Source organism: Callospermophilus lateralis, chromosome 4 (genome assembly GCF_048772815.1).
Source record: "Callospermophilus lateralis isolate mCalLat2 chromosome 4, mCalLat2.hap1, whole genome shotgun sequence".
NCBI classification, from domain to species: domain Eukaryota; kingdom Metazoa; phylum Chordata; class Mammalia; order Rodentia; family Sciuridae; genus Callospermophilus; species Callospermophilus lateralis.
The window spans coordinates 130,517,539-130,541,294 of NC_135308.1; the positions used below are offsets into that span (position 1 = coordinate 130,517,539).

The window sequence follows — 23,756 nt, forward strand, 5'->3', positions numbered from 1 at the left end:
TTATTTTTTTGAGACAAATTTTCACCAAGGTACTGAGGGCCTCACTAAATTGCTCAGAAGGCTGGCCTTGAACTTGTAATCCTCCTACCTCAGCCTCCAGAGTCTCAGGGGTACACTACACAACACCCAGCTAAAACATGCCTTTTTATAAAATTTAGAAATAAGGATCCACCTTTGGATCATCCCTGCCAAATAATTCCAAGTACTTTCATAAAGAACTAGAAAGCTTTGATTTTATTCATTGAAAAAAAAAAAAAAGGAATAGAATTCCCAAACATCGATCTAAAGGTTTTGAACCCCTGAAACCTTTGAAGTAATTTGATTCCAAATTCATATAGCTAAAAAAAAAAAAAAAAATTGAAGAATCAATTCTGGTCCTAACTCTGACATTTAGAAATTAGAGTGCCCATCAGTATACTGTATGTTAGTGAAATGTGAAAAATTATCAGAATGCAAAATGTAGTTATTTATCTTTCCACTTCCTTAATTATTCATTCATTCAACAAATATTTACCAAGTGTCTACATTGGGCCAAGCTATGGACAAGGAATTTACAGTTTCTTATCTCCTGGAGTTTGAGACCCAGAGAAGAACGAGTGAGTGAGACCATCTTGCTGTATATTGGCCTCTGAATATTCAGAGAATTGATATGTACTTCATGATGTTATCTGAAAGTGGTGTGTGTGTATGTGTGTGTGTGTGTGTGTGTAATAAGCACAAACTTGACAAAAAAAAAAGATAAATTCAGGCATTATTCACGCATCCACAAATATCTATAGATGTTTAAAGTAATGTAGACAAAATATTCCATGTCTTGGTGTCCTATATTTTCAGCTGAGTAAAATGCAGTGAGATAAGATCAGTTTGCTGTCACTTTTGGAAACTGCATTTGTAAATTGATGTAATGCATCTCCAGCCAAGTTCTTCAGAGACAGCCTCAAATCCTTAAAAAGCCCCTGAATGCTAGATTTTTGCATTTAGATCTTAGCATTGTCTTAAAAGATAATGGTAGTTCACATAACTAGAGAATTCCCTATTGATTACATGATTGAGGAAGCACAAAAGTCTGTTATTCTTTCCAAAGTCAATTGTAATTTAAGCTCATTATCTCCCTGCAGATGTTCTGTTTCAAATGGCAACAGAATCAAAATGTAAATGCTCCAGTGAAAAGGTTCTGGAATTCTTTTATGGTGTGTTTACTGTGTGTTTGCAGTTTAAATCATAGCAGGAAAGAGTTTAGAAAAATCGGACCCACTGGCCACTAACTTGAATAAGGGAAAGAACTGAAATTCACCAGGGTCCCTGATGAGTCAGAATCAATTTTCATGTAACTTTTAATACCTAATTTATTTTATTGAAGATTGAGCTTCATTTAAAATAAATCTGCTTGTCTTTACTGTTTTTAAATATGACTTGGGATATCAGGGACTCTAGTATAATTAATAATAATGAGCATTAGTACAAATTATGGTAATTTTTCTCCCTTTCCCTCTGGCTTCATTGACACTTAAGGGAACCACAAGGGTTCTCTTTTAAGTCTTAGGGATGGATCCTTTGATTAAAATTTTAGGGGTTGGCTTAGATTTCAACAAACTAAATTTTACTGAAGAGAATTGTCCATTTGTACATAGGAGCACTGCGACATGTAATCTGTCCTTAGATGCCATGGGCATGATGTATTGGCCCTTCACTTTGACAAACAACCTGAAATACTTTTATCAGCACTTAACATTATACAAAGGAAGCATAAAATACAGACTTGTAAAAAACATAAACTTACAGTATCTGTTCACAGTTGCTTCTGTGGTGCCTTGAGGATAGGTGTGTTGGTGTGAAGCCATATAGCATCAACATCACTGAACTGAACACTTAACCACTAAATGAAAGCATACGAACCTTAAGCTCCAAATTTATACAATGTATTGAAATATGTAGAAATGACCATTTTCTCATTACAAGGGTGCAATGATTTCCTCTTATGAGAATCCTGTGGCATTGTCTGAATAGCTTTAATATTTCTTTTTTAAATGATAACTAAAATATATGTTTCATTAAATTTTTCTTATAAAAATGAGAACTATATTTCAAACTGAATAATGCTCATATAGTTTCCATTTATTCCCTCTTACCATGCTTGTCTTGTTTATAAACCTATTTTACATAACATTCAGGGTCATTGTTGTCCCCACCCACGTCCCCACTTCTTTCTAGTAAAAAAAAAAATGATATGTTTTCAAGGATGGGAACCTGTTAACACAGCAAGATGATGTTGAAATGAATTGGTGAACTCCCAGTTTCCTTGCTATTTGTCTCCTGAGGGAGATGCACTGTGACCATCAGTGAGGACTTGGTATTGACAGTGATGCCACCCAATGGAAAAATAAAATGGGCTGGGTCATTCTCATTGGATTTATTTGTAAGATGATCGTCTCTAAACTGAGCTTCATAAATTTTTATTTTGGGGAGTTATCAGAAATGTCAAATTTATTATATCTTGGGAATTTCTGCATCTGAGGAAAGGGACTATTTAAATATTTGCCTCTGTTTTAATGATCTGTCTGGATTGTTTTAACTGGGCAATTATCATGTTTTCAGCTACAGCTTTGTGCTTAAGGCAGTAAGTGCTGAAATAATGATTGCTTCCTATTCATTCCATGATGTAAAATCAGATTAGGTGCCTAGAGTTATCACGAGCCAAACATTGTGATCTCTGTAAGTGGCTCCATAAATGAACTAAGTAATCTTTCCCTCTGGAAGAAGCAGCATGTACCATTCACAATATTGATAACACTGGTTTCTGGTTTCCATATGCTTCATTGAAAAAGAAATAATATTTTTGATTGATCTTAGACTGCCAAAACCATACATTTTATATTTGGGGAAACTGACCTAAACTTTATGTGAATATATATATATATATATATATATATATATATATATATATATATATATCTCCTAAGCTTTAAAGTATTAAATTTTAAAGACTTTCATGACAGTACATCTGTGTATGCAGCGTTTGGATTTCTCCAGAGCTTAACAATCAAAAATATAAAACTTAATAAAAATTAAAATTGAGAGCAGGGTTGTATTTGTGATGTGAGGATCCGTTCACAAAGCTAGTTCTTTTCCTAGTATCCTTTCACCAGAGTCATAATGCTTGGTAAGAAAAGAATCTAAGTTGTAACAAATGTATTCTGATAATATATATATGTATATATGTATATATATAGTGGAATAAATATACATTATATTCTGTTAGAATTAATAATAGATACAAACCATACTTAAATTAAAATAAGTATAGTACTAGAGTTCCTACCTTTGTTTTTAGCAAACTAAAAGTTGAGCTAAAAGTGTCCCACTCTGTTAATGCATAATAAAATTCATGGAAACAGAAAATAAAAAGCCAGTTGCTTCTAGAGCATGAAGAGACTATAAATACAGTGTAATAACTTGCCATTTTCCAAAGGAGGGTAGAGGTTGAGTGCGCAATGAACTGGAATTCCAACTCAGACAACTCAGCAATGTGGATTGTGGAGGGGCCAGGGCCCAAGGGCAGAGTGTAGGATTCTTTCAAGTGACAACCACCTTGAACTGATACAGTTTGAATTAGGGCCTGAGGAGGGGCTTGCTAATCTCTGGAAAAGCTATAGACCAAAGACTCACTTAATCCTGGCCCTGGTGATTTATTCCAAAGTCACAGACTTTACTCTTCTCACACTGTTTCGGTCTGCAGACTGGACAGCATCTCTCCCTCTACACACTGAGAATTCACTGCAGTGAATGGAAAGTCTGTGTGTGTGTAAAGAGCCAGTGAACAGGGAAGGGTGGGGTGGGGGTGACAGGGCCACTCAAGCCCAGAGATAGAAGGTGTCGAGTTGCCGTGGTAAAGAATTTATACACCATGTGTTCACAGCTTCTTGACAGGTATAATTATCAGTGTTGTCTTTGCCTTTACTATGTGCTGGGATTCTGAAGCACGTTTTTCAAACTTGTGACTGTTAGATGTTGGATCAAGTAGCTTTCATTCAAGGGCCTGAAAGAGGGGAAAAGAGTGAAATCAGTGATTAGTATTCATTTATCAACTACTGATATGCTAAAAATACCAAAGGAGCATGTGCTGTGTGAGAACAGCAAGAATTATTTTGGGTGCTGTCATTCATGCACAATCTTACACACATGAAAAAAGATCATTTGATGTTTGTAAAGGAAGTAATTATCGAATGAGGCTGGAAAAGCCACAGTCATTCCCCAAAACAAAATAAAAAAAGCACCATTTGGAAACATTTTAAATATAGAACACTTCTTCTCACCATGATGATTCTATTTCTCTTCATGTAGGCAAAATATAAATAACATTTATATTATAACTCTCCAGGCATTTAGTGTGGTTTTGTTGAGAAACAAAACAGCAAAGCCTCTTGCTGACAAGCTAGAAGCACCAATGTCCCTTCTCTGAGGCACACATTAAGCCTGTCTCTCCTCCTACAAGGTCAGCCCGACCCTGTTTAGAAGAGAACTAGAACGTGTCCACGCCAGCAGATTTGGGGGAGCTGCTTCCTTAAACACTTCCCCCAAGCCTGTCACTTTTCCACCATGATGGAGTCATTTCTTTCAGAGGGAACTGTGGTTTCCAATCTTTGTGTTGAGAGCTGCTGCTATTTTTAATTCAATGGATACTGAAAATCATTTCCAAAACAGATATTTAACAAAATTGTTTAGCCTATTTTGTACTATCCCTCTCCAGCTACCATGCCTTCTAGAGAGGTGATAAAAGCCCACTGGGGCTTCCAGAGTGAACTGAAAACCACATGTGAGGCCACTGTGCTTCCTTAGGTGTCTCTTAACAGGAACACAATTAAAACAGCTGGCATGTCATTAACGTTTTTAACTATTACAGCATTCTACTACTACTATTGCTGTTACTGACCAAAACTTATCGAGTTGACACTAATTGCCACATATTTTGCTAAGAACCTTATATTTTTTTCTTATTTAATATCCACAACAGACCGCTTTACTGAGTTTCTGACCGAATAACTTCCTAAAGGTCACTCAGCTGCTAGGTGACAAAGATCTAGAGACTGAGTTTTTTATTAATTAAATTACAATGTATCACATGTTCTGAGGGAATGAGACTCAGAAAGGGTGAGTCTTGCTAAGAGGCTTGGAGCTCTTCATCCATGCAGCAGAGGAGTAAGAGATACATCAGCAACTGGGAGGACATTGGTTTCCCCGTGTAGGTCTCCAAAATACCTCTGGGACGAACTGTCTGCACCAAATGTTCTTATTATTTCCCTCAGGCCTATCATTCATAATTCAACAGGTTAACATTTCATTTTCTTAAGCAAAATCCTCTTTTCTATCTTAGTATGGGTTTTCTTAATCAAATTGCTTTGCCAACACTAAGCGAGCCATTGTGATAGTGCCTCCCCAAGCCCTGAACAGTTCCATGTCCTCTTCTTCAGAACCTGTGAACGTGTTGATTACATGTCATCGGGAAATTAAAGTTGTAGGTGGACTTATGGTCGCAGATCAGTTGATGTTAAAGATAGAATAGCATACATCTAGGGCCCACTGTGAAAGTGGAAGAGGGATAGGACAAAGAAGTACTCTGAAATTAAAACATGCTTGGAACGAAATGAAAAAGAAAACATAGCTTATCAAAATGCTGGGATCCAGTGAAATTGGTGTATAGAAGGAAGTTTATGGCATTCTTTCTTCAAAAGAAGAAAGATCTAATAGCGATCACCTAAGTATAACAGAACTCCTTTAAAATTTAAAAGCTCCCAATTGATTGTTTCCTTTCCATTTCCTGGTAAAATTTATTGTTCAATATCAGTTTCCTCATACTGACAATGGGAACTGAGACATTGTCCCCAAAGCCTGTGCAGATGCCAGCAAGGGTTGAAAAGCCTAGATTTCTGACATACTCTGGCTAGCATGATCTAGCTAAATCTACATGTGTGCATTCTCTGGCTTTTATTTCTGTAAATTGTAACCACTTTGTAGGGCCTATGAATTAGCTACCTTCCCAGTTTGGGGCAAGCTACAATTAAATTAAATTCACTTTTCTTTTTATATTGTTTGCTCATTTCTTATGTAGGCAGGGGACCAAATACAGGATTCCTTGGTGTGGCTTCTAGTAACATAAGCTTCCACCTTAGGAAACTAGAAAAAAAAAGAATAAATTAAGTCCATAGTAAGCAGAAGAAAAGAAATAATAAGTGGAGCAGAAACTAATGAAATGAAAAATAGGAAAATCAATGAAACCCAAACTTGGTTCATTAAAAAAAAATCAGTGCAATTAATAAACTTCTTGCTAGGCTAACTAAGGAGAAAAAGAGGATATAAGTTACTACTATCAAGAGTGAAAGAGGAGACATCACTCAAATCATTAAAAAGACAATAAAAGAATATTACAACTCTCTATTTAAGGTCTTGATAAACTAGTTGAAATGAACTGATTCTTTGAAAGACACAGCCTGCCAAAACTCATACAAGAAAAGACAGATAATCTGACAACTCGTAACTCCCCAAACAGAAAGCACCAGGCCCAGACAGCTTTATTTGGTAATTCTACCAAAATAAAAATTCTAACAATTCTCTATGACCTCTTTCAGAAGATAAAAGCACAGGTAACACTTCCTAACTCATTTTATATGACCATCATTACCCTAATACTAAAATCAGACAAAGACATACAGAAAAAGAAAGCTACAGACTGATACTTTTCAGAATGAAGATTCAACAAAAATATCAGCAAATCAAATCCAATAAGGTATAAAGAATTTAATAACTCCACATAGTTATTTAAAATGTGGACCTAAATTTACTAGTATGCATCATAATGTTCAGTTTTAAAAAATCAGGTTAACATTAAGAACATGGGGTATGAGCCTATATGAAAATAAGCTCGTATATACATAGGTACATGGAATCTTAAATATACAGAAAAAAACAAAGAATGGACGCTAAAATGAAGGGAGATTTTCCTGAATGATTGATTTTTTTCTTTATACTTCTGAACTGTCTAAAACTTCAGCAGTGAACATGTTATTTTCATTTTCATAATTAGAATAAACATTACATGGAAACCAGTATCAGTCAATTCAACCAGAATTTTTGTAAGCAACAACAACAAAAGTGGAAGATTAGAAGAAAGAAGAAGAGACAGACATGACAATGGAAGCAGAGATAACAGCAATGCTATAGGAAAGATCTGACCCCCCTCCCCCCATTGCTGGTTTTTGAAGACGGAGGAAGAGTCAAGGAGACAGAGACATAGAGCAGTTTCTAGAAACTGGGATAGGCAAGGAAATGAATTTGCCTGTAGAGTCTCCCCAAACCTCGTGAGACTGCTGAACTTCCATTCTACAGAATTACAAGGGAGTATTTTTCAAAATTTTATTTTGTCATTGCAAATAATTATATATGTATTATGAGGTACAATGTGGTTTTGATATATGTTTATAATGTGGAATGATTAAACCAGGCTAATTAACAAATCTCTCACCTCACAAGCTTATCATTTTTGCATGTGCAGTGAAAACGTTTAGTATCTACTCTTTCAGCAATGTTGAACTATATAAGGAATTGTTATTTATTATAGTCTACATCCTCTGCAATAGATCACTAAGGCTTATTCCCCCTGCCTTGTTGAAACTTGTATCTTTTGATTATCTCCCTTTTCCCTTTGGCCCCTTCCCCAGCCTCTAGTTGCCATCATTCTGTTCTCTGCTTCGGTGAGTTCAATGTTTTAGATTCCACACCTAAGTGAGATTACATGGCATTCATCTTGCTTAGTCTGGCTTATTTCATTTTAGCATAATGTCTTCCAAGTTCATCCATTTTGTTGGAAATGACAGAATTTTTCCTTAAATAATATTCCATTGTGTATATATACAAGATTTTGTTTATTCAGTCAACTGACAATGAACACTTACGTTGTATACTTATCTTAACTATTGTGAATAACACTGAAATGAATATATGAATATAAAATACAGCTATTTATTTGGCATAATTCTTTCTTTCTTTCTTTTTTTTTTTTTTTTTTTTTTTTGATGCTGGGGATTGAACCCAGGGGTGCTTAACCACTAAACTATTTCATCAGTCCTGTTTATATTTAATTTTGAGACAGTGTCTTGCTAAGTTGCTTAGGGCCTTGTTAAGTTGCTGAAGCTGGCTTTGAACTTGCCATCCTCTTGCTTTAGCTTTCTAAGTCTGTGGGATTACAGAAGTGTGACACTGGGCCCGGCTTACCATGCTGTTTTGATTACTACAATTTTGTAATAGATTTTTTTTAATATTTATTTTTTAGTTTTAGGTGGACACAATATCTTTATTTTGTTTATTTTTTTATGTGGTGCTGATAATCGAACCCAGTGCCTCATGTATGCTAGGTGAGTGCGTTACCACTTGAGCCACATAGATTTTGAAGTCACATAGTGTGGTGCTTCTAGCTTTGTTCTTTTTGCTCAGGACTGCTTTAGCTATTCAAGGATTCATACAAATTTTGGAATATTTTTCTATTTTGGGGAAAATGACACTGAAATTCTGAGATGGATTGTGTTGAATCCTATAGAATTACAAGATAATACATCGTTTTGTTATTTTTTCACCACTAAATTTGTGGTGACTTCATGGCGGCCAAAGAAAGGTTATAGTGATGAAGGTCTGTGAAGTATGGTTAAATCTTTTGGAGGTCAGTGGTGAGGAAAACTTGGACACCTTTAACAAGCAGCATCAGACTGAATCCCTAGAAAGTTCATGAAGGACTCTATGAGCTGAAATCAGAGAACCAAAGGTCAAGTTCCTTTAAACAGAGGAGTCAGAGTGGTTATGTTCAAGATCCTGGGTTCAAATCCCACCCCTGGCATTTGCTAGCTGTGAAACATTTCATACACTTTAAGAACTCCTATATGCCTCCGTTCCCTACTCAAAAATGAGATTAAAAATAGTACCTAAGCCTAATAAGGCTGCTGTGAAGATTAAGTGGTTTAATATACATGAAGCTCTTGGAAAAGTTCTTGGTATTCATTAATTCTGATTGGCGTTTTTAAATTCCTTAGATTTATTTTTATCAGGGTCTTTCTCTGGGATCTGGTTCTCCTAGTGACTGGGATGGTGATTTTGGTAATGAACCCCTGGATCAGATCATCAGGACCACAGCTCTGGTGATGGTAATAGATGGCATAGCATAATTTCAATAGTGAACAAACTAAAGAAAATCGAGGTCTGAAGAGAGCCAGCGAGGCCACTGAAAAATGCCAGCTACTTTATAAATCTGAAAATACTTAGCATGGTTTTGAATGTAATGAATTCTCCACCCTACATCCAGCAAAGACAACAGTTTATTCTTGATTTTTGGGGGAATGTTGATATCTCAAGAAATATTCCTCTTCCTTCTTGCTTTTATTCTTTGGGAATATGAGTGAAATGTGAATGTATACAAAAAAAATCACATTTTAAAACTAAGATGCTAAAAGCTGCATAAAAAAATGGTATAGCTCAAAAAAAGCTCAAAAAAAATGGTATAGCAGGAAAACTTCCTATATTTACATTTTGTGCTTAGATTTCTATCATAGAAATGTAGAGTACTTTTTGTTTTTCTACAATTTGGGAAATACAACCTTTTTGTGAGTTATCAAGTGGAAGTAAGGGAGAAATACAACAGATCTTTACTTCAGGAGAGTTTAAGATTCAGAAGAGGCCTAACAGAAAATTTCTCACACACTAGTTGTATTCAACCCCTTTGTTATTTTTATCCCCCATTTACCATTGCTAGTCCCTTCATACTTGATACCATCTCAGAGAAAATAAATTATTTCTGATTTTGAGCATAGAAAATAATAAGACAATATCTAACAATATTTTGCTTTACCTAGTCTTTGCTTGACTGGTTGACCTTTAAAAAAAAATATGAGATCTGTTCCAAATTAAATAGGTCAAATAAACTTGACATTTCTTCTTAAAAACATCTGTAGTATGAGCTAACAAGTGTAACAAATCCCATCTGATGCTTAAAAATTGAATTAATTAAAAATTAAATAAGAACTAATATAGGTCTCTTTGACTGAATTAACCACAAAATCCAGGGACAACATGACTTGGGTGTGTTTTACTTGTACTTGAAATGGTCAATATTGGTTTCATCTCTAGGGGCCTTGGCTGTGTGTACTGCAAGAGCCATCTTGACAGGCATCAGTATAAGTTTCATGTCCACATAAATAGAACTCTAACATATCCTGCACAATAACACAAAACAAAACAGTTTGCAAACAAGCTTTTGTTAAAAATGTTGGTCTCTTGTAATGAACCAATAGGAAATTCAGAGGTGATTAAATGAGGACTGATGAAATAGAGAAATGAAATTTAGTATATGGTCCCACCAATATTTATGGCCAAATTATATACTTCTAAAATAACTGGATGAACATGATATTGGAAGCTTTTAGAAAGATCTCAGAAATCAGAATGGCAATTTTTTTTTCTTTCAGAACACTACTGAACAATCTTACTCAGGGCCAGTGTTGTAAATCAATGAGGAGAATTGGTGTAAGTCTATATAACCAAAGATGGAAGAAACAATAGGATTAACAGAAAGCTCGTTGGTGTTACAGGGTGGATTGTTATTATTACTAAGAAAGGACCTTTGAAAGGATTCTGAAAGTACAGCTGGATAACAGAAGTAAAGACTATGGGTGAAATGACTTTTTCTGTTCTGTCTACAGAGCTCCATCGTAACCACATCATCTAGCAGGAGCCACCACATCTCTTGCCTGGACCACTGTGTTTTCTAGTTGGCTCTGCTTCCACTCTTACGCTGCAATCATCATTTTCACAGCAGCTAGAATGATCTCTATGGTACATAAATTCTGGTCGCTCTTTTGCTTTAAAACCTTCAGGGCACCTCATTTCCCTGGGGCTTTGCAAAGCACTCTGTGGCTGGCCCCCACCCATCTTGGTGCCCTTTAAACCACTACTGTCTTTCCTCCTCCCTCTCTAGCCCCTAACTACCCAGGTTTTCTTTATTCCTCAAACATCAAGTAGCTTGTGCACCACTGTACTGGCTATTTCCTCCTCTTAGTCTCTCTTTGTGGCTTCTCCTCTTTGTTCAGTTTCATCTTAAATGTTTTCTCCTTTGAGAGGTCTTTCCTGACAACAGAGCCTGAAGTCTCCACTCACCAGTCTCTATTCAAACAGCCTTAATTACTCTATAACTGGGTAAAACACTGGTCCCAATAGGAAGTGTTTAATTTACATTTTTTTTTTTTAAATAAATTTCTCTTCCACCAGACTGTCAGCATCATGAGATCTAGGACTTTGCTAATGCTTGCTCCTGAAACTCCTTGAACAGGCCTGGCCCATGGGAGTGCCAAGGAGGTATTTATTGTTGAATAAATACACATTTTAGAATGAAAATGTAGTTCTAGAAAAAGATAAAAGCCATTGTATGTCTAATAAAAGCAGCAGGCTATGGGAGATAGATGGTTAAATTTCCAAGAGTGTCAGAGGATAAATCCCGTACATTTTTTAAAAGCTCCCCTACATAGCCTCTCCTTTTCATAAGAGTCACAAAAATCTGAAAACTTCATGTTACATCCAGTGTCCCTGGTTGTGCGATTTGTAATCTAATATGAAATAACTCAAACCTACCATCATCATTTTTCCAAGAATATTTGAGCCTCATTTCAAATACACACCTGTGTACATTGTAGTGCAAAGGTATTTGATGATATAAACTGTCTTTTCCAAAGAATAGCAAGAAAAATGTATGTAACTTCAGAACATCTGATATTGGCAGATGAAGTACATGGTAGAGTAAGAGAAAAATAATTCTGTGCTTCCTGTAAATGGGTTTATGAGGAATCCAGTGAAATTACTGAAATATCAGGTTGTTCATCCAAAGAGGCAGGATTTAATGACACTTGCCTTGAAGGATTTTTTTCATAGTATTAGGGATAATGTGTATAAGAGCCTCACACACAATGGGCACTTCAATGATGGTGACTTTTACTGTCAATATTTTTTCCTTCAATTTTCTTGGAAATACACAGCAACACTTGATTTAGCATCTGAGTCGCCAAGTGGAGTTTAGAAAGAGAATCTTAGATCTATTTTAAATGAATAACAAAAATGAACTTCAAGATCTCTCAGATTCTGAGCACTGGCAGATCTCATTCTTCTAGGTGGAACATGTTTCCCATAAATTTTAGCTTTCTTCTCAAGATGTTCACAAGGCCAGCACTGTAAGGTTGTACAGTTTGTACACGTAGATCCGGGTTAGCACAGAGACTGCATTTCCTAATTGTATAAAGGCATCTTAGAATCTGTACTTGCCCCTCCCCAAATATATTAATTTCTTTAACATTCCTTGAGACTATATTGATTCACCCATAAAAAACAAACAAACAAACAGAAAACTATGTGATATATGCTTACTTTTGTTGACATCCTTGTCTTTTGATTTGATTGATTTTGTTTGGACTATTAGATGTAGTGATGTTGTTTCAGTTAGGGAATCGTATTTTTAAAAACAACAATTTCGATCGCATCTAAGGGACCTTCCTTATATAGAACCAGGCACTGCTCACCTAGGACATGTGGTTTTGCTGTGTTTGTTGCTGCTGCTGCTGCTGCTGTTGAATGAGCAATTGCTGCTGTTGCCGACGCCGGGCTGTCCGCAGCTTCTCAAAGCGAGCCTCCATTTCTTCCAGGACTTTTGGGGTGTATCGGACCACCAGCTTGACACTGTCCTTTGCAGCCTTGAGTAGTTCCACAGCTTTCTCATGGTGCTCTCCTTCCACGCTCTGAAAAGACAAGGACGTTTGTTACAGGGAAGACCTTCCATGTTCTCTTCCCTGAGAGACTGAACTGAAATTAGTATCCTATTGAAAGTCCAGAGTTTAAAAGTTGAAGCAAGCACAGCAAGTGGGATATAATACCATCACCATCATTTATTATGTTCATAGCTGAACTGTGAGCCTGTAGGCTTCATCAGGACAGAGAATGAATCAGATTGGGGGCTCAAGTCAGGAGGGTGAAAAATGACAAAGAAATGCTAACATTTTGAATGGGATTTCTTTTTCTTTTTTTTTTAGTGTGGTACTTTTTTATGGTGTACTGGGGATTGAGCACCATACCTCATGAAGCACTCTTCTGCTGAGCTACATTGCTACTCTTCTATTTTTTTTTTTTTAATTTTGAGATAGTAATCAGATTTTGAGGGATCCTACAAAGAAATGAGAACGCTTCTCATTCCTCTCAGCTGATTCCTAGGGTGGGTGACATGACCAATATTTTACAAGATTGTAGTGTAAAGGCCTTTGTGCCTAACTTCTTCAATAAAATTTCAAGAAAAATTGGCTGTGTGATTTAGGAACACAGGAACTGAACACAGGATCTAGGAACTGATTATCAGAACATCTGAGTGGCACTGGGTGGCAGAGGAGGCCAACTACAGTTGGTTAAGATTACATTTTCATAGCCCAATTGGAAGGGGGAAACTTGAAATCGGTATCGGATTAAGCTACCAAAAAATACAGTAATTCACATCTCAAGCTCATATCAATTGTAATATATGAGATTCATAATTACTACTACTCTACACATTTGGAAATTTAAAGGATTATGTCCAATTCTAACCCTTGCTTCAGAAAGATGAATGTGAACTGAGGAAGAAAAGGTTTGAATTTAGCAACAATATTGTCACTGGCAGCATGTAAAAGCACCACTTGTCATTTGTTGGAGTAGAGCACAGATAATAAGGGTTTAAAAATTGGGCACAGTGAGCCCTGGAGGCAACTTACATAACCAATTCTCCATGTCTGGATTGCACAGTAAGCAGAGGTTTTAAAGAGGTTTTAGGTAGAGTGAATTTTTATCTGTGGTGAAAGTCTAGGAAAATAGGCACCTTCATTGATTAATTCATTCTTTTAATTATTCATTCAATCATGAACAGAGTCTCTTAGCAGACTTTTATTAAGCATTTATCCTACTAAATTCTTTGGAACAACATTAAAGACAGAGGAAAACTTTGAAAATATTACACAATATAAACTCTGTTTTCTGTGTGCTTGTAATTTCTTTGTAATTTGTACCAACAGAATTTGATACGGTATGAAATTTTCCTTTTAAAGGAAAACTTGGTGGTTCAGCTGTGCATAATTTCTTTTTTAATATTAAAAGTTGCATGTTTATATGTTTTAATAACGCTGGTTCACTCCTTTTCTAGGCCAGTTGATTAGTTTCCAGGCTTTTTTTTTTTTTTTTTGGCTTTTGTTCTATCTGCTTTCATTTAATAGGTTGTAGATTCTAGGCCAGACCGTGAGAGGCCCATTATCTCTGTTTAGGCACTGTGCCTGTGATTCAGAGCTGCCACGGGAGGACTGTGGTACTAATGCAGGGCATGGGCTTTCATGGCAGGGGCAAAGGGTTGAGAGAAATAATAGCCATGAGTCCACACTCAGCCCTGTGGAACTATCAAAGTTATCCTCTCCCATACAATAATTTACAGAAAGCAGACTCTATGGTCTTCAAACTCAGAATTTTGGTCTTGATGTTTTTAATCCATGGATCACATGTTGACTCAGTTCCCATCACCAGAATCAATAGGTCTCTTGATGGACTCTTAGCTTCCTCTGTGTTCCCCACCAGGGTACAGAACCATTATATGAGATCTGGAGTGCATCCGACTTCATTTCTACTACTGAAAATATCTTTAGTAAATCAAATAACACAAATTAGAGAATTGATCAGTATTTGGAAACTAAGGTGAATTTTAGAGATGGGTTTGAATTCATATAAGAATACTCATAGAATTTATTATTTTAGACAATCAACCTTGTTTTTAAATTGCTTTCAGCATCTTAAGTCTTTTCTTAAGACAAGCAAAAATCACCAAGTTTTCCTACCATAATAGTGATCATATAGTTAAGGCCCATCCTGGATGGTTCTCTTTTTCTACCTGCTTTGCCTACTTTGTAATTTTGAAGGTATATACTTGTCTCCTTAACCTATTATTTATTAATTTCTGGGGTGCCTTCAGTTCCTCTGTATAATTTCTTAATAAGGATAAGGTAGCTTTTTTCCCCTTGTTTTTTCTTTCCATTTTATGGTAAGAACAAAAATGCATACCACCTACTCTTGGAAGTCTTGCTCAGTGAATTAAAAAAAAAAAGCCAAAAGATGCTCAGTTAAAATGTATATGTTGATGTGCAAACACTCATTACTGGGTATCCCTTATACCCTGAAGGTTTGGCATATATTTCTGCTTTTGACTTCATCTATTCCTTAGTCTTATAGAAAGTATACTTTATTTCTTGCTAAATATTTAAAACCCATTTTGAAACTTGACAGATTATTTATATACAGTTAAGCTAGTTTTTTTTTTAATTTTTACTCAAACTATATATAAAGCCCTCCTGATTTAGGAATCATTCCTTGTAACAACTTGAGTAATCACTGAAATCTTGTGACAACGGTCTCACAGATGAGAATGTGGTTTGTATATGGCTGGGGGACACCTGGAAAGGCTTCCAACTTTAAAATTAAAAACCTGAAATTCTGTGCTTTTTGGTTTCATTCCCTTGCTTGTAATTATTTATCTCTTTGTTATAATTATATTGAGATTTGAGAAAGTTGTTAGCATGAATTAATTTAACAAAAGGCTTTCCAATGGACATCTGGTGAAAGTTGGATTTTATTAAGAAGGTGAGGGGGGATACAGAAGACATGAGCACATATATTAGTTACTCAGGAAATATTTTATGGTCCTAAAACAAAAAAAAATACTCTAAAGAAAAACTTTATATAAATTATAGTTATGCTGAGGCTGGCCTTCAGCTTTCACTGGAATGAAATAAAATGTACTAGGAAATAAATAGACATTCCTGTCCTGAAAAACATTTTCGCTGTCAAATCTTTTAAAAATGCACATTCAAAAATCAATACTAGAAGGGAGAGTTCAAATATTTTTTTACTATTTTCAAAATTCATAAACACACGCTAATGAAATGCTAAGCATATAACCATAAGAAGTTAATATTTACAAGAATCTTTTTTCATTTAGGAAACAGAGGAAAAAATAGCTCAGTGAATAATCAGATGCAAACTTGTTTGGTGAGCAATCTCATGTAAAAGTAAGTAGGCCCTAGGAAGTTTTGAAGGTAGTTTATTTGATGAAGTGTGGCAAATCAGCAGCTGACAAATGAACCACCTTTAAACACGGCTGCATTGTGATGTTTCAGTAGCTTTTCTATTTCCACACTTTGTGAGATATTAAAATGTCTACTATTTCTGGTATGTTCAATTTCCTAGTTGATTGAGAATCTTCTCTAATAAGAGAGAATTTGGATTATACTACATACATAAACTTGTGCATGAATGAATAGCTTCCCCTTGACCCCCCATGATAATTGCATTTTGACTCTGGTTAGACCTCAGATAGAAGAGATGCCTGCTCTGGGAAGGAATCTTGCTATCTGTGTACCCTTCAGTTACCAGATGCTTAAATCTGTATGTAGTTTTTTCTCTGTTATTTACATGGAAATCCTCCTGGCTGAGTTTTCTGTGACATAAGTTGCTTAAAACGTTTGTTGGACAACAAAGAGTTGGCAATACCTCCTGGTTATTTCAGGCATATCTACATTCAAATGTATGCATCTGCTCCTGAGTGACATCAGCCATTTCTTTGGATTTTACTTAATCTGAAGGGCAGATGACATGATCAGGGAGTAAAGGATATTAAGGGTGTGAGGTTACAATATCTTAGTGCAATTAAGCAGCTCAGAAACTCTGAACAGTATATCTGAAAAGTCTCTTAGAAACAATCTCATTTATATCCTTTTCGTCTTAAGACATAAGGAAACAGAGACTAAGAAGAGCTGGGACCCAGCCCGTTGTATAAATTTGTTTGTTGTAAGACTAGATTTGAACTCATTATTACTACCTACTGCTTTTTCAAAAACGCTATACTACTGGGGCTGGGGTTGTGGCTCAGTGGTAGAGCACTTGCCTAGCATGTGTGAGGCCCTAGGTTCGATTCTCAGCACTGCATATAAATAAATGAATCAAGGTCCATCAACATCTAAAAAATATTAAAATAAACAAACAAAATAACCCCCCAAAACACTGTATTACTTTCTGAGGACAAGGAATCCAGAAATGAAACACACACATTGTAGGTCAGTTTTGCGCCATGTGGAAGGATAGAAACTAATGGCGAGGAAAAGCTATGTCAACTCCTAGAAGAAGGGTGTGAGTTGGCCAGTAAAGGAAAATCATGAGGCGACCGGAGGGGTCACTGTTAGTGGGCTGTGATTCTCAGCTTTCAAAAGGCCCAATATAGCTAAACAATGACATACTTTTTCCCCAAAAGGTAATAGTGATTGATTTTGGATGTTTTTCTTTTTCTTTTCTTTTTTTTTGGATTGGAGAAATTTATTGAAATTTAAATAAAATTTATTAAAATAAATGGTTTAGTCTTCCATTCCATAAATATCCATTCAGGTGCCTTTCACAGGATAAACCAAATATTTGCTGCTGTCATTAAAGCCCTTGAATTTTCAGGATGACAGAAGTCTGCCTGTATTTTTCCACACACAAATTCTTAATCCCCAAATTAAGGAAGAGTACAGGATAAGACATTTGCAGACAAGCCATTACTGAAATTCAAATCCCTAGACATTTTCTATGGAACAATAAAAGGCTGGATTATTTTCAAGAATGTAAAATTGGATTGTCGCAGCCAGATAGATCACTTTGTTCTTTTGATAGTTTTGCTGTTCTCCAATAAGATGTTTTAATTATTTAATTTTAAGAATATGTGTGTTTATATAAATAAATGTGTGGGAGGCGAAGAAGATGGCTGCGAAAGGAGTGCAGCACTCCCGTGTACTGCGTCACTGAGCAGGAAAAAGACAAGGTAGAATGGATAAAAGCTAGCTTGTTAGGAATTTCCAGCAAAATTGGAGTGCTCCGAAACCTAGAGGAAGGATTTCCATTGCATAAGGACCTGCTACTGGAGCTCAAACGCGAGAGATTTGTCCGCACGGAGGGTCACGCTGCGTATGCAGCAAATCGCCCTGCGGCCAGAGTCTACGGCGCTCGCTGGGAAACGACGGTAAGATAACAATGCAAAGATACAGTGCTACGGATTCTGCAGGCTCCCGCCAGCTGTGCAAATACTGTACTCAGAGCTGAATTCTGGGCTTGAGACGGGGAAGGAAGCCATCCAATTCGGTTCTCCACATCGGTCAGACCACAGAGGAAGCCAGCGGCCACCATCTTGGAGAGCTGACGTCATCATCTCTGTTTTTTTTTTTTTTTTTTTTTTTGACTGATCACAGCTCTTTCAGCTATAGATCAGCGGGGAAAACTTAAGGGCCCCTCCCAGCTCTCCTGTGAGCGCAATAGCCAGACCGAGGGCGGCACGGAGCCGGCGGGAGACGCGGCTTCGGCGAGGGAGCCGGCGGTTGCGGCGAGGGAGACGGCGGCAGCGGCGGCTGCGGCGAGGGAGCCGGCGGGAGCTGGGGCTGCGGCGAGGGAGCCGGCGGCAGCCAGGGCAGCGGCACGGGAGCCGGCCGGAACCGGCGGGAGCCGCAGCAGCGGCGCGGGAGCCGGTGGGAGCCACGGCGGTGCTGGCACAGGAGCCGGAGGGAACCGCGCAGCGCGGGACTCCCAGCTACCGCTCCCACCAGTGCTGACAACTGAGGTCTCTTGCACCGACTCGCCTTGGCATGGGACTCACGGCTACAGCTCCCACCGGTGCTGACAACTGAGGTCTCTTGCATCAGATACGGGGGCGTGGCTACCAGAAGGTAAGCAAGTTTGCTGGGGGTGCTCAGCCCCAAGCTCTACAAACTAAGGGCTTGAGGGAGGCAAACAAGGAGAGTGTGCCCAGGCACTAATGAAACAGCTGCTCCACGTGTGTGCAAGGTAGGCAGAACTGTGACCACCGACAAAACAGGTCCAGTGGACTGCCAGACACATCGCTCAGATTGGGGGAGGGGCAGAGCCGCCGGGCGCCTGCAAGTTACGCAGACCTGCGAATCACCAGCTGATCAGACCCAGCAACCGCGGAGCGGCAGAGCCACCCCGGGCCTGCAAGGTAGGGGCACTTGCCACCCACTGGCAGGTCAGGCCCAACAAATTGCGGAGGGGCACAGCTGCCCCACGAGCCTGCTAGGTAGGCAGAACCCTGACTACCAACAGAACAGGCCCAGAGGCCGGCCAGACACATCGCCCCGCCCCAGTTGGGGGAGGGGCAGAGCCGCCGGGCGCCTGCAAGTTACACAGACCTGCGACTCACCAACAGATCAGGCCCAGCAACCGCGGAGCGGCAGAGCCACCCCCGGGCCTGCAAGGAAGGCGCACTTGCCACACACCAGCAGGTCAGGCCCAACAAACTGTGGAGGGGCACAGCTGCCCCACGAGCCTGCTAGGTAGGCAGTACCCTGACCACCAACAGAACAGGCTCAGAGGACGGCCAGACACATCGCCCCGCCCCGGTTGGGGGAGGGGCAGAGCCGCCAGGCGCCTGCAAGGTAGGCAAACCTGCGTCTCACCAGCATATCAGGCCCAGCAACCCACGGAGCGGCAGAGCTACCCCCGGGCCTGCAAGGTAGGTGCACTTGACACCCATTGGCAGGTTAGACCCAGCAACTCTCGGAGGGACACAGCTGCTCCACGCACGTGCAAGGTAGGCGGAACCGTGACCACTGACAAAACAGGCCCAGTGGCCCGCCAGATACATCGCCCCAGTTGGGGGAGGGGCAGAGCCGCCACCAGCGCCTTTTAGGTAGACAGACCTGCAACCAACAGACAGAACGGGCCTAGTGGCCAGCGGAGGGGCAAAGCCACTGCTCACGCCTGCAAGGTAGACGGACCTGTGACCACCGAAAGAACAGGCCCATCGAAAGTACAGGCACAGCGGCCTCCCGGCGTGGTAGGCACATTGCCTCAATTGGAGGAGGGGAAGAACCACCGCCAAAGCCTGCGAGGGAGACTTTGCAGCTATACAAGAGCAATATAAATATATAGGGAGAAAAATCAATAACACAACAGTTTCACCAAGCAGAAAGAAACGCGATCAATATGAAAAGACAAGGAAAGAAAGGACCACAAGCAATGCAGGTCAACTCAACTTTAGAAGAGGTAATTTCTGCAGCAGATGGAATGTCAGATAAAGAATTCAGGATATACATGCTTCAGATGATCTGGAGTCTCAAGGAAGACATTAGACAGCAAAATCAGTCAATGAAAGACCACTTCGACCACTTTGACAATCAATTACATAAACAAATCCAAGAAGTAAAAGATCAATTATACAGGGAGATAGAGGTTATAAAAAACAAACAAACAGAAATCCTGGAAATGCAGGAAACAATAAACCAACTTAAAAACTCAATTGAGAATACTACCAGCAGAGTAGAACACTTAGAAGATAGAACATCAGACAATGAAGACAAAGTATTTCAACTGGAGAAGAACATAGACAGCTCAGCAAAGCTGTTAAGAAACCATGAGCAGAACATTCAAGAAATATGGGATAACATAAAGAGACCAAACTTAAGAGTCATTGGGATACAGGAAGGTACTGAGGTCCATACCAAAGGAATGAGCAATCTATTCAACGAAATAATACGAGAAAACTTCCCAGACTTGAAGAATGAGACAGAATCCCAAATCCTAGAAGCCTACAGGACGCCGAATGTGCAAAATCATAAGAGATCCACACCTAGACACATTATAATGAAGATGCCCAACATACAGAATAAGGAGAGAATTTTAAAAGCTACAAGAGAAAGGAAGCAGATTACATTTAGGGGTAAACCAATCAGGATAACAGCTGATCTTTCAACACAGACTCTCAAAGCTAGAAGATCCTGGAATAACATATTTCAAACACTGAAAGAAAAGGGGTTCCAACCAAGAATTGTGTATCCCGCGAAATTAAGCTTCAGGATGGAAGATGAAATTAAAACCTTCCATGATAAACAAAAGTTAAAAGAATTTGCAGCTAGAAAACCATCTCTTCAAAACATCCTTGGCAAAATATTACAGGAAGAGGAAATGGAAAATATCAATGAAAACCAACAGCGGGAGGTAGTACAGTAAAGGGGGGGGGAATAATCAAAGAGGAAAACAAACCATGTTTAGTAACATAAATAAACAAATATGGCTGGAAGAACAACCCATATCTCAATAATAACCCTAAATGTTAATGGCTTAAACTCACCAATTAAGAGACACAGGCTAGTAGAATGGATCACAAAACAAGACCCAACAATATGCTGCCTTCAGGAGACGCATTTGATAGGGAAAGACATACATAGACTGAAGGTGAAAGGTTGGGAAAAATCATATCACTCATATGGACTTCGGAAACAAGCAGGAGTGTCCATACTCATATCAAATAAAATAGATTTCAAGCCAAAGTTAATCAAAAGGGATGAAGAGGGACACTACATACTTCTTAAGGGAACCATACACCAACAAGACATAACAATCATAAATATATATGCCCCAAACAATGGTGCAGCTATGTTCATCAAACAAACTCTTCTCAAGTTCAAGAGTCTAATAGACCACCATACAATAATCATGGGAGACTTCAACACACCTCTCTCACCACTGGACAGATCTTCCAAACAAAAGTTGAATAAGGAAACTGTAGAGCTCAATAACACAATTAATAACCTAGACTTAATTGACATATATAGAATATACCACCCAACATCAAGCAGTTACACTTTTTTCTCAGCAGCACATGGATCCTTCTCAAAAATAGATCATATATTATGTCACAGGGCAACTCTTAGACAATATAAAGGAGTAGAGATAATACCATGCATCTTATCTGACCATAATGGAATGAAATTGAAAATTAACGATAAAAGAAGTAAGGAAAAATCATGCATCTCCTGGAGAATGAACAATAGGTTACTGAATGATCAATGGGTTATAGAAGACATCAAGGAGGAAATTAAAAAATTCTTAGAGATAAATGAAAACACAGACACAACATATCGGAATCTATGGGACACATTGAAAGCAGTTCTAAGGGGAAAATTTATTGCTTGGAGTTCATTCCTTAGAAAAAGAAAAAACCAACAAATAAATGATCTAATACTTCAACTCAAAATCCTAGAAAAAGAAGAGCAAAACAACAGCAAAAGAAGTAGAAGACAAGAAATAATTAAAATCAGAGCTGAAATTAATGAAATCGAAACGAAAGAAACAATTGAAAAAATTGACAAAACTAAAAGTTGGTTCTTTGAAAAAATAAATAAAATCGACAGACCCTTAGCCACGCTAACGAAGAGAAGAAGAGAGAGAACTCAAATTACCAGTATACGGGATGAAAAAGGCAATATCACAACAGACACTTCAGAAATACAGAAGATTATCAGAAACTATTTTGAATCCTTATACTCCAATAAAATAGAAGATAGTGAAGGCATCGATAAATTTCTTAAGTCATATGATTTGCCCAGATTGAGTCAGGAGGATATTGACAACCTAAACAGACCAATATCAATTGAGGAAATAGAAGATACCATCAAAAGACTACCAACTAAGAAAAGCCCAGGACCGGATGGGTATACAGCAGAGTTTTACAAAACCTTTAAAGAGGAACTAATACCAATACTTTTCAAGCTATTTCAGGAAATAGAAAAAGAGGGAGAACTACCAAATTCATTCTATGAGGCCAACATCACCCTGATTCCTAAACCAGACAAAGACACTACAAAGAAAGAAAACTACAGACCAATATCTCTAATGAACCTAGATGCAAAAATCCTCAATAAACTTCTGGCGAACCGGATACAAAAACATATCAAAAAAATTGTGCACCATGATCAGGTAGGATTTATCCCTGGGATGCAAGGCTGGTTCAATATACGGAAATCAATAAATGTTATTCACCACATCAATAGGCTTAAAAATAAGAACCATATGATCATCTCGATAGATGCGGAAAAAGCATTCGACAAAGTACAGCATCCCTTTATGTTCAAAACTCTAGAAAAAATAGGGATAACAGGAACATACCTCAATATTGTAAAAGCAATCTATGCCAAGCCTCAGGCTAGCATCATTCTGAATGGAGAAAAACTGAAGGCATTCCCTCTAAAATCTGGAACAAGACAGGGATGCCCTCTCTCACCACTTCTGTTCAACATAGTTCTCGAGTCACTGGCCAGAGCAATTAGACAGACGAAAGAAATTAAAGGCATAAAAATAGGAAAAGAAGAACTCAAATTATCACTATTTGCAGATGACATGATTCTATACCTAGCAGACCCAAAAGGGTCTACAAAGAAACTATTAGAGCTAATAAATGAATTCAGCAAAGTGGCAGGCTATAAAATCAACACGCATAAATCAAAGGCATTCCTGTATATCAGCGACAAATCCTCTGAAATGGAAATGAGGACAACCACCCCATTCACAATATCCTCAAAAAAAATAAAATACTTGGGAATCAACCTAACAAAAGAGGTGAAAGACTTATACAATGAAAACTACAGAACCCTAAAGAGAGAAATAGAAGAAGATCTTAGAAGATGGAAAAATATACCCTGTTCATGGATAGGTAGAAGTAACATCATCAAAATGGCGATATTACCAAAAGTTCTCTATAGGTTTAATGCAATGCCAATCAAAATCCCAACGGCATTTCTTGTAGAAATAGAGAAAGCAATCATGAAATTCATATGGAAAAATAAAAGACCCAGAATAGCAAA

The 23,756-nt window shown here is 38.1% G+C and overlaps 1 protein-coding gene across 2 annotated transcripts in view; it reads right to left on the bottom strand.

Annotated features, from left to right (window-relative positions):
* Positions 1 to 3,321: 3,321 nt before the first annotated feature.
* The window catches only part of Lin7a (lin-7 cell polarity scaffold A), a 137,803-nt gene continuing 117,368 nt past the window's right edge, over positions 3,322 to 23,756 (bottom strand). For both annotated transcript variants that reach the window (XM_076853155.1, XM_076853156.1), the window contains 2 exons: positions 12,600 to 12,815; positions 3,322 to 4,036 (listed from right to left, as the gene is read on the bottom strand). In XM_076853155.1, coding sequence (XP_076709270.1) covers positions 12,600 to 12,815 — 216 coding nt within the window. In that variant the 3' untranslated portion in view covers positions 3,322 to 4,036. The remainder of the gene's footprint in view (positions 4,037 to 12,599; positions 12,816 to 23,756) is intronic.